The sequence below is a fragment of the Podarcis erhardii genome (genome assembly GCF_964252035.2).
Source record: "Podarcis erhardii genome assembly, chromosome: 3".
Classification (NCBI taxonomy): Eukaryota; Metazoa; Chordata; class Lepidosauria; order Squamata; family Lacertidae; genus Podarcis; species Podarcis erhardii.
In genome coordinates, this window is record NC_138507.1 from 96,900,038 (window position 1) to 96,916,065 (window position 16,028).

Sequence of the window (16,028 nt, forward strand, 5' to 3'; positions counted from 1 at the left end):
CGATTTTGCTGTGTATTTCTAAGTTACAGCGGAAGAGGTGAAATAATTCAGTTGGCTTTTATTTGTTAAGGTGTGGATTTATTATTGTTAGCTAAACAGGGCAGTTTCACATTTTTAAAGAGCCACTGGTTCGTATACCGGTACTTTCATTTGTTTGCTCATTTCTATCCCTAAGATGTAGCACTGTAATAGCTTACAGATGTAGCTTACAATGGCAGTTTGCAAATAAAGTCAACCAGACCCTCCAAGTGTCCTAATTTTCCAGGGACAGTCCCAGATTTACAGAAGTTGTCCTGGTTTCTGATTTGATCCTAGAATGTCCCGCTTTTCCTTAGGATGTTCCTATTTTCATTGAAGAAATGTTGGAGGGTATGGTTATGCAATCCCAAGCCAACATCTGAAGGACCCATGGTTTTCCTATCTAGATCCGCAGTATATAGCTTTATGCACGTCTGCCCCACATTTCCTCTGTACGTATTAGGACACAAGCAAAGGGTTATTTAACTTCCCATTAGGAAGCATAACAGAATTTTCTCACCCTACGTATCTTAATTGTTCATCCTCATTTGCCTGCCCCTCTCTCTCTCTCTCTCTCTCTCTCTCTCGGATAAGGAGTCATCAGTTGCATATGGGGCAGCTGAAAGACTCTTAAGGGAATGTTTAGATCACGCTGCTCAAATTCTACTGGCATTTTAGGTTTTGCTCTGAAATTTTAATTGATTTTCTTTACTGTTATGGTATTTCAATGTGTTAGATTTTGTATGACCCTTTGTGGACCACTTACGGATTCCTTATATTGGGAGCTATATAAACTGTAGAGATAAATAAATAAAAAGGAGGAAGTCATGGGGGGAACTGTGTATGCACCTCTGATATGTATGAGGACAAGAGTGACTTGGGTGGCACATGCACACATCCATATATCCATATAGCATAAGTAACCTCAATATAGTGCAAATAGGACATCTGTGTGTATATTTGTCTATGCATTGCATGTTACTTCTGCACACAAGGGAGGTGTGCCCAGTAAGCATATGAACCACCTCCCCTTTGAGCTTTAGACATTGTGCCTTCAAAAACTAAGGGTGGCAGACAAAGAGAGAACAAAGTGATGAAAAATAAATTTCCTCATAGAGCACTGGAAGCAGTCATTTTCTTAATGTCTCTGATTAATGGCACTCTTTGTTCTAACGATTACTCCCAAAGAAGTGATAAATAGCCATATTACCTGTCCATCAGCGCTCAGATGCCACAACAGTTCTCCCAGTGCAGCTAATACTCTTCAAATCCTTTCCTGCATCCCAGGAAGGAAATGCCAGGGCATGTTGGGAGATCTTAAAACAGAACACAAAGCCCAGAGTGACAATCCTGGAAACTGCTGGATCACCAGATCAATAGATTCAAAGATGACTAGTTTGTGTAGCTTTGTGCAGTTTAAACATTTGTGCAGGGAGTCTACCCACGCAGAGTGTTATTGACAACCACAAATCAATGCTAATTTTTGATCCTTTTCAACCTACACAAACCTCTTGACCCTTTCACCACCTTTGGGGCACTTCAAGTAGTCAAAGGCAATCACAGGAGAAGGTATAAACTTGTCGGGATTTTGAAGGCTGAGTAGTTTTGATCATGCCCATGAGCTGAGCTGAAAAGTTTGTACAGGTGCCAAATGCATTGTTTTTTGGGATGCTCTTGCTTTCCCACTCTTAATAAAAGGAGCTTTAAGCAACTCCTGTGTTCATTAACTGGGGAGGGAAGCGGGAAGCTGTCTGAAAAATTCTAGAAGTGCACATTTGTTTGAAACCATTGTCACCCTGCTTCTGCTTGCTTTTGAGATGACTTTCAGACAAAACAACACAAATTATCCACGTTTGAGTTACCAAGATTTGAAAATGTGCTTAAATTGTGTTTTCATTGTTGTTTTTTAACATGAATATGGTACACCTATACTATAGGTCCTGTAGCATGGTCTGGGCTAATTTATTATAGCTGTTAGTAATGCTTTCCAAACTGAAGATCTCAGAGATTTTGAAAGGTATATAAGCGATTCCCACTATGTCTCAGGTGAATATTTTCAGGGAGACGTACAGCTCAGTGGTAGAGCACATGCTTTGCTGGTTTGCTTCCACTGCCACTGGTGCAATGAAGGACTTCTTGGTGTTCTGCACCAACTTAGCTTCCCTAATGGTCTTCAAGGGCAGCTCAATGTGGAGCATATTATGTCCAATTTTAATGCAGGGTTAATGTGACAATTCCTGTGTAAGTTGAGAAGAGGAATACCTCAGAGTCACTGCAAGATACTCCTCTGCCTGAGCAAGCTGAACCACCTGTGCACTGACATCTGCTGCCTCCTCCTTCCTTGGCCCTTCCTCAGATGGAGGCACTGCAGGCAAGGTGGCAAGGACATATTATTCTGAATACAAGAGAATGGAGTGGAAGGAAGAATAGTTTGTTGCAGTTACGTTCATTTCATTATTGAAAATAATTGGGCTTTGGCAAGTGAGAGGGTAGGAGAACCAAGATGCCTCCAGCCTAAGTGATAGGATATGATATAAATCGAAGTACAGTGGTACCTCGGGTTAAGTACTTAATTCGTTTCAGAGGTCCATACTTAACCTGAAACAGTTCTTAACCTGAAGCACCACTTTCGCTAATGGGACCTCCTGCTGCTGCCGCCGGAGCACGATTTCTGTTCTCGTCCTGAAGCAACGTTCTTAACCTGAAGCACTATTTCTGGGTTAACGGAGTCTGTAACCTGAAGTGTATGTAACCTGAAGTGTATGTAACCCAAGGTACCACTGTAAATGAATAAACAAACTTCCAGGTCTTGTACATATGAATAATTACTACATATTAAGGACGTACAGAGGAGCTCTGGCAAAACCTGCTCTCACCATTGGCATCCCAGCTGACTTATACTGAGATGGACTTACTGATGCATCTAGCTCAGTATTACCTACAGTATCTCCCACCCCTATCTGGAAATGGCAGGGATTGACTCTGGGGCCTTTTGCATTCATGCAAAGCAGATGCTCTTTTGCTGAGCTACAGCCCTTCCCCGGAATCCCACTGTAGGAACCTACTGCCACATAATTGACTTAATCTTTTGGCAGTAAGTGAGGATCCAACCAACTAGTCTATAAAAGTCTCCAAACCCTAGATTCGTAGTAGCTGGAACAGATACAGGAACAGATGGGTGTTGAAGTGCATGCTGTCTTGAAGAAGTGGTAGCATGCCATGCTCAAGCCAAAGATTGTGTTTAGCATATCTTTTTAAACTAGCAGCTGTGAGCAATTCAGGGACCAAAACACGTGGGGAAAGGTCTAACCTTCCACCCACCCTCACCCCTCAATGTGATGGTCCTCCCAAAACATTCACTTCTCAAAGAAGCTTCAGTTGTGCTTGAAATAGCATCTTCTTGGGCAGGAATTTTAATCAGGAGTGCAATACAAGGAAAATATTACCTTCCCGTGCACCGTGCTTCTAATCCTGAATATCATGGGTGCTAAGGCCCTAATGACATCTTCCCTAGTGTAGCAAATAGCAGCTTCAAGGGGGGCAATTTTAATCGTTACTGTGGCATAAGTGGTAAGGGTTAATTGTGGTTCGAGGACCCGACCCCCGCAATGTGAAATGAAGACACAAGGACACGTGATATAAGGTTAATGGGCAAGGAAAGGCCACAACTTTATTGGTTACAGCAGTGAAAAGGTATTGGCTTAGGCATTGGATCTTTAAAACAAGTGGGTTTATTCACCAGTGGTTCATCACCTGTTGATTCTAATCCAACTATAGGCTCACCCCTGATGTCACCGAGGGTCGTGCCATGGCCTCCCGCCAAGCAGGCATCGGACAGAATACACGACCGCCAGATTCCTTTAACAGAATACCCAAAAATTGAAGGCATAGGCGATGGCCACACCTAGCACTTCGACACACCACAACACATTATTCCAATGCCTAACCTACCCACCAATACCACAAAAGTTGTGACGATTGCTACGAGGTAGGCGAAAAAACCAAAAAGCCTAATGCCAAATGGAAAAACTCCTACCAGGCCCCCTGAGCAACCAGGGTGACCAACCTAAGGTCCATAGCAAGGCCAATGACCTAAGCCCTAACTCAAAGGGAGTGGAGGGTGGGTGACTCGTGACAAGACGACGGCGAAGAATGAGGCCGGGGAGAGGCTGGCGCTGCAGCAAAAGGCTGCTGAACACGCCCCCTCTGTGGCACCTGGTTGGATGCCTACCGGGGGGCAGGGGCGCCAGCCAGGTGGGGCGGTGCTCGGGCTCCCGCCCACAACCACTCCCCTCTCTTCCAGGGAGGAGAGTCTTTCTTACTCCCAGTGTGCTGTGGTCCCAGTCCTGATTAGATGCCCTGGATCTGCTGTTTATAAAAGATAAGAAAAGGCATGTTAACAGTGACCAGGAATTTAACATAATCTGTGGTTTGGCCATTACTACATTATATTTTGCTATTTTAAAGTCCCCCTAACCTTTTGATGCATTCCATAAAGGAAGCTTTCAAGGAATCTTGAATTATTGCAGCAAATAATACAGGACAGTTTGTAGCAAGCTTTATGAAAATTCATTGGGGGTTTTAAAACAACAATAGCATTAGAATACCTATCTTGATTGTTCCATCTGCAGACAAAGACACACAGAAAGAGCAAAGTATTTTATATCTTATGTGTACAGTTCCATGTTTGTTCTATTTCCAAGGCTCTTTGTAATACATAAGAACCAATCATTTGACTTCGCGTGGCCACCCCATCTTCACTACTAAACCTTAGGGTGTAAAGTTTAGGCTTTTAAAAGTTCAGTTGTCGAAGTGTAATACATAACTGTCCTCATAAAAACCTATTAATAAAGACTGCATCCAATTGTAAAGCTAATTTTAATTGTGTTTTGTGCCAGCTTAATTTCTGATGACAGATTTTTATTCCAAGCATGAACCTCCATTTGAGCTCCATACTTTTAACCCACAGTCCATAATTTTGCATTGGGCTATACAAGTTCCCTTTGGCTATGGCAGTTTGAATGCTTCCACTTTCAAGGATCTAAGCCATAAATGTTTATTAAAAGAATCTATAATGATATAATGAAATCATTTTTGTTATTTTTTTAATGGCTGCCTTGAGTATGTTGGATGACTGAACGCTGGTTGTTAATCATTAAGTACTCCTGGTATAAAAACTGTTTGATAGTATTGCCATCTAGGGGCTGAACGGGATTCTCCATACTGAAATAAACTGTAATTGAACAGGTGCTACTATTGACAATATGCATATGTTTTTCTTTATAGTCCACATGCTTTCCATGTTTCTTATGAAAAGTGGTATCTCTGAATGTCCCCAAGCAGCTAATGTTTTAAATATGTATAATGTATTTGAGGTGATTCTGTAGGCATTTAAACCATTCTATACTTTTGCGTCCATGAATGATCACAAACTGGTCTTTTAAGTATGTAAAACTTTTTGCTTCTTGAAAATGGTGTTTGTGTGTGTGTTATAATGCTGTGGTGGTTCAGCCTGTCTTCAATGACCGTTGTATTTTTCTTTCAATTGATAGTATACCTATACTAGACTCTGGTCTCTAAGAGCTGGTCCTTATGTTAATGAAACAGCACATCCACACAGAACAAGGCTATCCTGTGGGGAACAGGACTCCCCAAAGGTAGTAAAGTAGAAAAGACTTTCGGGTGGGAACTCTACAAGTGGAAACCGAACAACAACCCAATGTGGACTGATCATATTTGGCTGTATTGGATGATGGTTACTGTTTCACTAAAGCAGACTTGGGGTCAGTTAGCTTCCAGTGAATAACAGAAAATGAAGAGCATCCAAGGTGCTGGGGGTCTAAATGACCCCCCCAAAAAAAAACAAAAATTGATTTTAGCCACTGCTTGACATTGGTTTCAGTGTTTTTGGTCTACAAGCCATCAACATCATACAGGGTAGGGTTATCAAGACAGTTGCAGCAGAGAAGCAGAAAACACAATATGCATGTACCCAAATTCTGCCTTTTAAAATAAGAGCATATCTAATCCATGAACAATAAAAAGTATATTTAATTATTTTTTTAAAAAAAGAACAATATTGGGTCAGGACTCATCTTTCCTATAGCAGCTGTGACCTAGTTTGGATGCAAAGAACTTGACTCTCTTTTCAGCAACCTTAGGCTTATATTTCATATTGATACAGCACTTGAAGAGAAGGTAGCTTTACAGTGCACCTTATTTTTGTTTGTTTATGCAGGGGTGGTGCGTCCCATTTTACTGCTTGAGGCAAAACAGGAAGCGTCGCTCCCTGTGCCCCTTCTACCAGAGAAGCAGCACCAGCATCATCACTAATTTGCAGCAAGATTGTGACAAAATTGTGTGAGGTTTCCTGCGTTCCACAATATATTGCCAGAAATTGGCGAGATCTCATCCAGAATCAGTGGTGGGGCACCTGCGGAGGTGCTGTTTTAGAGCCTTCTGCCGCCTGAGGCAGCAGTCTTGGCCTGTCTAATGGCTGTGCCAACCCTGTATTCATAACATCAAGAGATTTTGAACTTAAGCGGAAACAAACTTGATGGTGTCAGAGTTTTACCCCATAGGAGTTGATACTGGGGTGAAGAAATCATTACCATTACTACCAGCCCTGTATAGTGACACAGCTGTGCTTATATGGGATGTGTAGCCAATTATGCCCCTCCAATGATGGGTGACTCTTTGATCCAGCAGAAGCTTCTGTGAGCAGAGATGTATTGAGTCTCCGTTTGCCCCATGCCTTTAAGATCCTATGTCACCTCCCAATCTGTTCCAAAAGGTCTTCATGCTTCTGGAGTAGATTGGGGTGTGTTTTTTTGCAGCTAGATAGAGGAGGAGGAATCGGCAAAAATGTTAACAATTTAGTGCTTATGGAAGACCCTGCTGCCTGTCAGTGGATGGATGCTGTCGCATACTACCTACGAACCAATAATCCAATTTTATGTTTCTACATTCTGGAATCCTTGTCAAATACCTTTCACTGGGTGTTCACTGATCAAAGACATTCATCAGTGGAACGTTCGCCATTTCTCTCTGTCTCTGCAGTGTCCTGCACCTTCTCAAAATCTGAAGTACACTCTGAATTTCCCTTTTCCCATTTCACTTATGGATACCTTATGTCAGTGGGCATTCACCATTGAATTCAACCTGCTATTATTTTCTCTCTCTGAAAAACTATGACTAAGACTGCAACCTATATATATCTACTCAGAAGTAAGCCCCATTGAGGTCAATGGACTTACTGCCACATTAATACGTATAGAATTTCAGGCTAAGGCTGCAATCCTGCACACAATTGTCTGGAAACAAATGTTATAGAAATCAATGGGACTTTCATGTAAATTAGTCATGTAAAGAATTGCATTGTGTTTGACCTCAGTATCTGATTAATACAGTGCTTCAAGTGTAGGATTGTCAAGCATGGGTGACTAGGAATTCCTAACAATAACTATCCTTTCAGCTCTCCCTTCCTCTCTTCATTATCAATCTTACTGCTGCCTGCCCTGTTTAACAGGGAGAGGGGAGGAATAATTGTCATTGAAAAGTATATTTATAATCAGTACTGGTGGCATGTTGAGTTTTAATATTCAGAATGGACATTCAAATGCTGCATTATATTTATCTAAAAGGAAAGCTCATTGTTGTGGGAAAATAACTATTTAATTATTTATCATCTAACTTTTAATATTTTAAAAAAGAAATGATTATTTTTTCCGCAAAAAGATTGTTTCCGAGTCTGTTAGCTTAGCAGATACTTAAATATTTAAAAGGTTAGAAGTGCTGGCTTTTAGCCACTTAACACAAAACTGAGGAATTGACTCCTGACTTCTTTGCACGATGAAGGAGATAGACCTAACCACCAGAAAAAGAGAAAATGTACTCTAATCTAACAGATTTGAAATGAATGCCATCAAATTGTTTGGGTGGAGCAGGGGGCATTGTGGCAGATATACAATCTTTTCATATAAGATTATTTTCATTGAAAGAAATACAATGGTGGTTTACAGACGACAACAACAGCAACAACAACAACAAAATTATTTGTATCTCGCCTGGGCTCAGAGTGGCTAACATAATAAAAAAAAGATAAAAGATAACAAGATATAACAATAAAAGCAAAGTATCAGTATCAAGTAGAGAAGTCCGATATGCCAGGAGCAGGTATTAAAAGTCAGAAAATGTTTGGGTGAAAGGTTTTAATTGCCAATGGAAGCACTCAATAGCTGGTTGATCTTCTGAGTATTTTCATTTCACAAGGTGAGTACCACCATGCAAAAAGCCCTTCTCTGCACCACTATGAAGTGGATATATGCACGGCATATTTTGCTGCACAGCCCTAAATGTGTACAGAATGGACCTGTGTAGGCTATGTATACAGCAATGGGAACTCTGCAAAAAGCACAGTTTCCAGTTGTGTGGACTAGCCTAAGCGTGTACAGTGTGTGCATGTGAAGATGTACAGACTACATCTGCACTGGCTACTCACAGGGTGGAGTCAGCGCTTGCTACCATGATATAGGGATGTAGTCTATTTGAGAGCATGAGTATAGTGTAGAGTAGAGTTAGAAACTGTGGCCAAAGAGATTCTGGTTCAATTCCATACCCAGCCATTAAGTTCTCACTAGGTTACTTTGGGCCACCTTCTATGTCTCAGTCGAAGCTACTTCACAGGTTTTATTGTGAGGATAAAATTCATTGCCTTACACTTTTTGTAGGCACAGCAAAGTAATATAATATAATAAATGTCAGGGAACTGCCATTGGCTCAGAGGCGAGAAATAGAAGGGCAGTTGTGTTACAGGGAGCCCCCGAAAATCTTGCGAAGCAACTCCCCTTCTGGGGAGGAGGAAAGCCCCACCTCCAGTAGGGAAGAGGTGCAAGGACCAGAGGATACTGGTAGGAGCCTTAACACCGCTTCTGGGCAAGCCGGTCAGGAGGGAAACACGCCCTTGCCATCGCCCATTCTGCGCAGTAGTTTGGGGTAACGGAACTCTTATGTTGGGGGAGGAAGAAGACCACTCCCAGATTCTGCTAGTGATTGAGCCAGACATGAGCTTTGCGGCTCTTCACTGTAAATAGTTTGCACCAAAATAAAGCCTGTAAAACACAGGTCAGAGTCCTGCCTGGTTACTCTCGAGCAACCGCAACAGCACCTGACAATAAATATAAAATAGAATAATGTATAGTATAGTATAGTATAGTATAGTATAGTATAGTATAGTATAGTATAGTATAGTATAATTAGTATAATATAATTGTGGCAACAGTAGCACAGTGTTTGTGAAAAAGAGAGCTATAACATAGGATATTATTTAGGATAAGGGAGGGCAATAGGACAGAGATAAGGAACTCATGGCCCTCCAAGTGCTTTTGGACTTGTAAGTCCCATAAGCCATTATGGTCATCAGGGATGATGGGAACTATAGCCCGACAATATCGGTCAGAACATAGGTTTCACATCCTTTCTGGCCCTTTGTGCCTGCTGAAGATTACACACAAACTTGGTAAAATTTGCCTGTTAGTGCTGGGCCTTCAAGATAAGTTTTATTCAACAACCCACCATAATTCATTTATTCAACCCAACGAAAGAATATTCTGTGTATTTCTGCTGCAGGGAACAACGCATCAAACTCACTTGTTTGGTTTGAAGCCATTCACAACTTACCATATTCATGTTGTTGCTGTCAACAACGCTGGGCAAGTTTCAAGTCCATGGACTTCCGTGCGCACCCTGGAAGCCCCCCCAAGTGGCCTGTCCAACTTTACCGTGGAAAAGAAGGAGAACGGCAGGGCGCTGTTACTTAAATGGGCAGAGCCTTCCAAGCCCAATGGCAACATTAAGGTAAGCCCAACCTAGAAAATGACTTAATCAGGGTGGAAAGGTATGAACATACGTTAGAACATCATTGCTGAATACATGGTGAAAATTGTTGTCCGTTTTGTAGTTCTGAAGGGGTGTGTGGTTTGTATGTAAGGTGCGAGTGATGTCAGGTCCTGCATCAATAGACAGCCACCAGCATAGATTATGTCTTCCTTCGACCCTTTACAAGCCACCTCCCTGTTCTTAGTTAAATGATCTGGAGCAACAGACACTATCAAAGAAAACTCCCAGGACCCATGAGCCAAAGGAGAACTATGGGGCCATGACATTGGGTGATACTTTACTAAGGGACCCCATTAACCATAGAACTGGCCTTAAGTGATATTGTCCTAAATTACAGTGGTACCTCGGGTTAAGAACTTAATTCATTCTGGAGGTCCGTTCTTAACCTGAAACTATTCTTAACCTGAGGTACCACTTTAGCTAATGGGCCTCCTGCTGTCGCCGCCGCGCTGCCACCACGCGATTTGTGTTCTCATCCTGAAGCAAAGTTCTTAACCTGAAGTACTATTTCTGGGTTAGCGGAGTCTGTAACCTGAAGCGTCTGTAACCTGAAGCATCTGGAACCCAAGGTACCACTGTATTCAAATGAAAGTAAAGCTGGTTATATGGGAAACTCTCACCATGAAGACTCTTGTGCTCATGACAGGCAAGATATATGTGTGAAATGCTGAGGACCCTGTTTCTGTCATAATTACTTTCTTCCTTTGCACTATCTTTGCTAAATTTAATTCTCATAGTATTTTTCTTTTCTTTTCTACCTTTCTTTCCCCACCTTTGACTGTAGGATATATGTATGATTGTATGAAGATGTAGCTATCACAGGTTTTTAGTAATTGTTTTGCAAGTGGTGTCCTTTTGATGGATATTGGGCTACATTCTTAGAATTACAAAGAGCTCTATAGGTTTGTTACCATGAACAGTTGGATATCCTGCATTAAACAGAACTGCAGTAGATTGTCCATTAAACAGCATGACGTGTTATAATTTCTCTACATTTGTTGTCTTATCCTATTTATTTAAGCATGCTTAAAAAACAACAGTGTGATTAAAGCTGCCACTTATATATTAAACGAAAAGCCGCCCAAAGCAGCTTAATGTGACATTTAGTTGGACCTTCTGTTCTTTACCTTTGGTGACTTTTCTGCTTTCCTTTCGGTGCTTCTCAGAGTGCAGGGGTGGGGAGTGAGAGGAGGCAATCATTCATGGGTAGGCAGACTAAGGCCCAGGGGCCAGATCCGGCCCAATCACCTTCTAAATCCGGCCCACGGATGGTCCAAGAATCAGCGTGTTTTTACATGAGTAGAATGTGTGCTTTTATTTAAAATGCATCTCTGGGTTATTTGTGGGGCACAGGAATTCTTTTTTTCTCTCTTCAAAATATAGTCTGGCCCCCCCACAAGGTCTGGGGGACAGTGGACCGGCCCCCTGCTGAAAAAGCTTGCTGACCCCTGCAATAGTTCTTCCTTCTAGGAACATAATCACTGGGCTTTTCTTTCTCTCAGAAACAATTGGGGAAGGAATGGTTGCTGCTCCTTCTTATTGCTCTGGTTTGTTTGCTTGCTTAATATGCAGCTTGATCTTCAGTTCCTTGTTTCTCAGGACCTTTCCCCATCTCCAAGTGAGGGCTTAATCCTGTTAATGCCAAACTTGCAATATTCCCTTTTGTCACATATATTCAACTGCAAACTATGGATCCCTGAGCAACAGGGGTCTTTAGCCACATAAATTCAGCCAGTCATTGTCAGAGACTTCACTGTGACAAGTCCAATGTAGACTGTATGCCAGCCTTCAGCCTCGCTGCCAGGCCGGGCCGGGCAACAGCCAATGCCCAACCAGCATGCTAGGCACCACCCTCCAAACGGGGCCTCTGATTGGCCCATTCAAATTAGCCCTCTTTGGCGGGAAGACTGCCCATTGATACCACCAGCCAAGGGGAATTCTCCAGCCCCAGCCTGCAAACAAGCACAACCTAGTTGCTGGGGTCATACACAGAGGGGGCCTCAACTGTTGCTCCCCACAGACACAGTGAGCAGCCACTGTAGGACAGCCTTCCTCTGAGGCCCAGGACAGTACATATGAGTTTCCTCCCCCCCCACACACACACACACCGTTCCTCATCACAACAACACAGGCATTGATGTCCACAGGGAGGTTAAGGTTATTCCCCTTCTGTCAGATGAACCATAATCCCAGATTTTATTTTTTAAAACCAGCCTTTTTAGAACCTAAGATAAGAGGTAAAGGGGGCAGACACCCTTCTGCCAGAGTGTGGGTGTGTGTAACTAGTCTGCTCCCACATTTCACTGTTTTAGCCGAAATGCATACCCTGACAGAATGATCACCTTAATATGGCTTTTCCTTCCAACATCTCTTGCAGAAAATAATGTTGTTCTTTTGGAGGAGGGAAGGGTTGAAGGTGGATGTCCCAGGTTTTATGGGCGCACACCAAACATTTATTGTGGCTTGCAGAGTACTTGACAGGCTGTTTATGGCGTCTATGATGGGAGTCATACATATCTGGCAGGCTGCATTTGGCTTATTGAGCTGGAAGCAATGCAGGCCTGAGTTGCAGGATTCGGCTGTGAATGTCTTGCCTGTAACGTATAGCTTTTGTTGATATATGTTATTTTTCTTCCAGACCTACAATATTTTCAACGATGATAACCTGGAATACAGTGGTTTGTCTCGTCAGTTTCTCTTCAAGCGCCTGGAGCCTTTCACTCTCTACATCCTAGTCCTTGAAGCTTGCACTGCAGCTGGCTGCAGCCGCTCTTCACCCCAGCCAATCTGGACAGACGAAGCTCCTCCTGAATCTCAGCTGGCCCCTGTAATCCAGTCGGTGAATGCAACCGGCATTGGACTGAGCTGGTCTCCGCCAATTAATTCAAATGGAAAAATAATGCGCTATGAAGTTATTCAGAGACGCAGCAAAGGAAATGCTTCAGGGAACAATGCAACAACAGAAGAAGAGGAAAATGTTTTCACCGAATATAACACTGGGAGCACAACATTTGTATACAGTGCTCAACATTTGCAGCCATGGACAAGGTATGAATATAAGATACGTGCCTGGAATTCAGCCGGTTATGCTGACAGTTCATGGTCTGCTGCAGAGACCAGTCAAGCTGCCCCAGTGGGCTTGGCTGCCCCTGTCTTGAGATATATCCCCAAAAGTCCAAACAAAATTTGGATCTTGTGGTCCTCCCCAGAAGAGCCCAATGGCATTTTGCAGTCTTATAGGCTCCACAGAAATAACGTTCCATATCCTTTTAGCTTTGACGCTGCTACTTTCAACTATACTGATGAAGAGTTACTGCCATATACAGAATACAACTATGCAGTAACTGCTTGTACTATGGGAGGCTGCTCCACCAGCAACCATGCCAGTATTCGGACACTTGAGGCAGCTCCAGCATTCGTGGACCCTCCCACCCTAGAAGATCTTGGTTCCACCCAAATGAACATATCGTGGTTACCACCCCAGATCCAAAATGGAGAAATCACAAAGTACATTTTAAAATTAAATGGTGAAGAGCTCTATGTTGGAAAAAGTTTATTCAGAAAAGTGTTGAATCTACAGCCTTATACCAGGTATGACATCATGCTAGTTGCTTGTACCAATGGAGGCTGTACAGCTAGTGCACCCCAATCTGTTTGGACAATGGAGGCTGCACCACTTAATATAGATGCCCCCAGCTTGCTAGTGACAGGTTCAGAATCGATAGAAATCATGTGGAAGGCTCCTGCAAATCCAAATGGCAAAATCCAAAGTTATGAGCTAAGGAGAGACGGGTTTCTGGTTTATTTGGGGCTAGATACTCGTTATCATGACTTTATGCTAACTCCAGGAAAAGAATACAGCTACGCTGTTACTGCAAACAACAGCCAAGGAAGCGTCACCAGTGCTGTAGCCACAAGCAGAACTAATCCCTCTGCCCCATCTGGAATGTCACCTCCTCGACTGCAGGCATGGTCCTCAGAGACAATTTTGGTTACTTGGGACCCACCAGCAAAAGTCAATGGGGATATAGTCAGCTATACAATCACGCTGCGGGACCCTATTGAATCGGAGAAGAAAGCTGTTCATCTGGAGTCAACACATGTTTCCTTTGGGAGGCGGTACTACACTTTCGCTGCATTAAAACCCTATCACAGGTAACTTGTGAACACGTACTTCGATGAGTGAATATTGTCTCTTATTCTGATCATAGTGTGACCCATGAAAAAAGCAGAACAAAATGCTCTTATGCCAATGCAGCCCTAGATGACTTGCGAATTTTGGCTCCCTGTAACCAGTTTGTTCTACCGGTTAAGGGGGAATTGGGAGGTTGGTATCCTCAAGATGCAGAAAACCAAACAGCATGTAAAAATAGACTTAGCAGGAAGGACCCCATATTTCTCCCTGACAGAGGCACCAGCTTCTTTGCATGATTGAGGGAGCCCTACACAACATCATGGTATCACGCACACAATGTCATGAGGAGCTAGGGGGTGGTGCTGAACATTGAGGGGGCCAAAAAGTGCTTCGGCCCCTAGAAGCTACCAGCTATGCTGCCTAACAGAGCTGTGCCTTCAGAATATGATGCTAGGTTAGTGGAGTTTGCCAAAATATTCCTGCTAATACATTATGAACAATGTCTCAAGGCATTAATAATAATAATAATAATAATAATAATAATAATAATAATAATAATATTTATTTATTTATATCCCGCCCTCCCCAGCCGAAGCCGGGCTCAGGGCGGCTAACAAAAATCATAACAATTAATCATAGAATCATATATTTGCAGAGTTGGAAGGGACTGCAGGAGTCATCTAGCAATGCAGGAATCTTTTTGCCCAACGTGGGGCTCAAACCTGAGATTAAGAGTCTTTACCAACTGAGTTTATGAGATCTCTTCAGACTGGTCTTTAGTACTGAATGGAGGGTGGCTGTGGCAGCTTTGAGCTGAAAGTATAGTAGATTATCCATTGTAAAAACTGTCAACTCTCCATTCAGCAGAGCTTACTGAATCAATCAATTTTTCTTTTTCTTATAGCCAGCCCTTGTCAATGGGATCTTTAATATGCCACTAGCTGCTCAATTAGAAGAGGGCCTTTTATCAATAGCTTCAGAAAAGTCTCCTACTTTTTTTCCTTTTCAACTCTAAGTATGTGTATAGGCCTAACCACACATGCGCATCACATTCCCTGCCTTTTGATGCATGGCAATCTCGGAATTGCAGGAAACAGTGCTCATTTCTTTTCCTCCCAGAAAGGGTTGTCCCATTATTTTCAGTGGAAACTTATAGGAAGTGGCTAGATGCACATGCAAGGTTTTCAACCAATTATTTTAACATGTTTTCACTTGCTAGCTAAGTGGAGAAGTAATGCACACATTTGTGCAGTAGAAGTCTCATTGATCTCCCATCATTATTTTATAAATAAGAGCATGGGCAGAGAAAGATAAAAGTTCTGTCTGAGTCATGGATAGTCATGGGAACAAACCATAGTCCATGGCCCAGCTTTTCTCAGCTGGCTGGCAGTCCAAAATCTCTGGAGGCCACCAGATTGTGGTAGGCTAACAATTAATTTTGTAAATTTAATGCAAACGGGCTGGAATGCGAGTTCAGATCACAAAGCCTGATCCTTTTTCTTTGGCAGAGTTTATGATACAAATGTTGCAGCATGATTATATTTCTTAGAAATGTGGTAAGACTTGTTTGTTTCAGCTAACTTTGAGTGGCCTGAGTTAAGCTTTCTGTTTCATCATATATTTTGAAATTATAAGCCACCTAATTGGTTGACTGAACAAGGAACCTACAGTTTGCCTTACAGTAGATATAAGGAACTTTTAACATTCAAATACAACTTCTTTCTAGTTCAGGCAAAGCATAGCCATTATCTCATTCAAAGTACTGTGTTCCTAATATATAAATCATGCTGATTTGTTGCAGACATGGGGATCGCAGTGCACACACATGCAGGAATGTTTCCATCCATTTCAGCAAAGGAGATGAAGGGGTGTGCGTGTTTGCAACTCTTGCTTTGCACTGAGCTTAATGGAGGGAGGGGAGTGCTTATGCAGGAGATCAACACATGCATTGAAGGTTCTGGACCTTCATGCATGTGAG

General features: G+C 42.4%; 1 protein-coding gene across 7 annotated transcripts in view; it reads left to right on the forward strand.

Annotated features, from left to right (window-relative positions):
• The window catches only part of USH2A (usherin), a 437,539-nt gene that overhangs the window by 383,948 nt on the left and 37,563 nt on the right, over nucleotides 1–16,028 (forward strand). For all 7 annotated transcript variants that reach the window (XR_014154517.1, XM_081854411.1, XM_081854412.1 and 4 more), the window contains 2 exons: nucleotides 9,646–9,873; nucleotides 12,554–14,070. Coding sequence is in view for 6 of the 7 variants with exons in the window: in XM_081854411.1 (XP_081710537.1) it covers nucleotides 9,646–9,873; nucleotides 12,554–14,070 (1,745 nt within the window). In the remaining variant the exon portion in view is untranslated. The remainder of the gene's footprint in view (nucleotides 1–9,645; nucleotides 9,874–12,553; nucleotides 14,071–16,028) is intronic.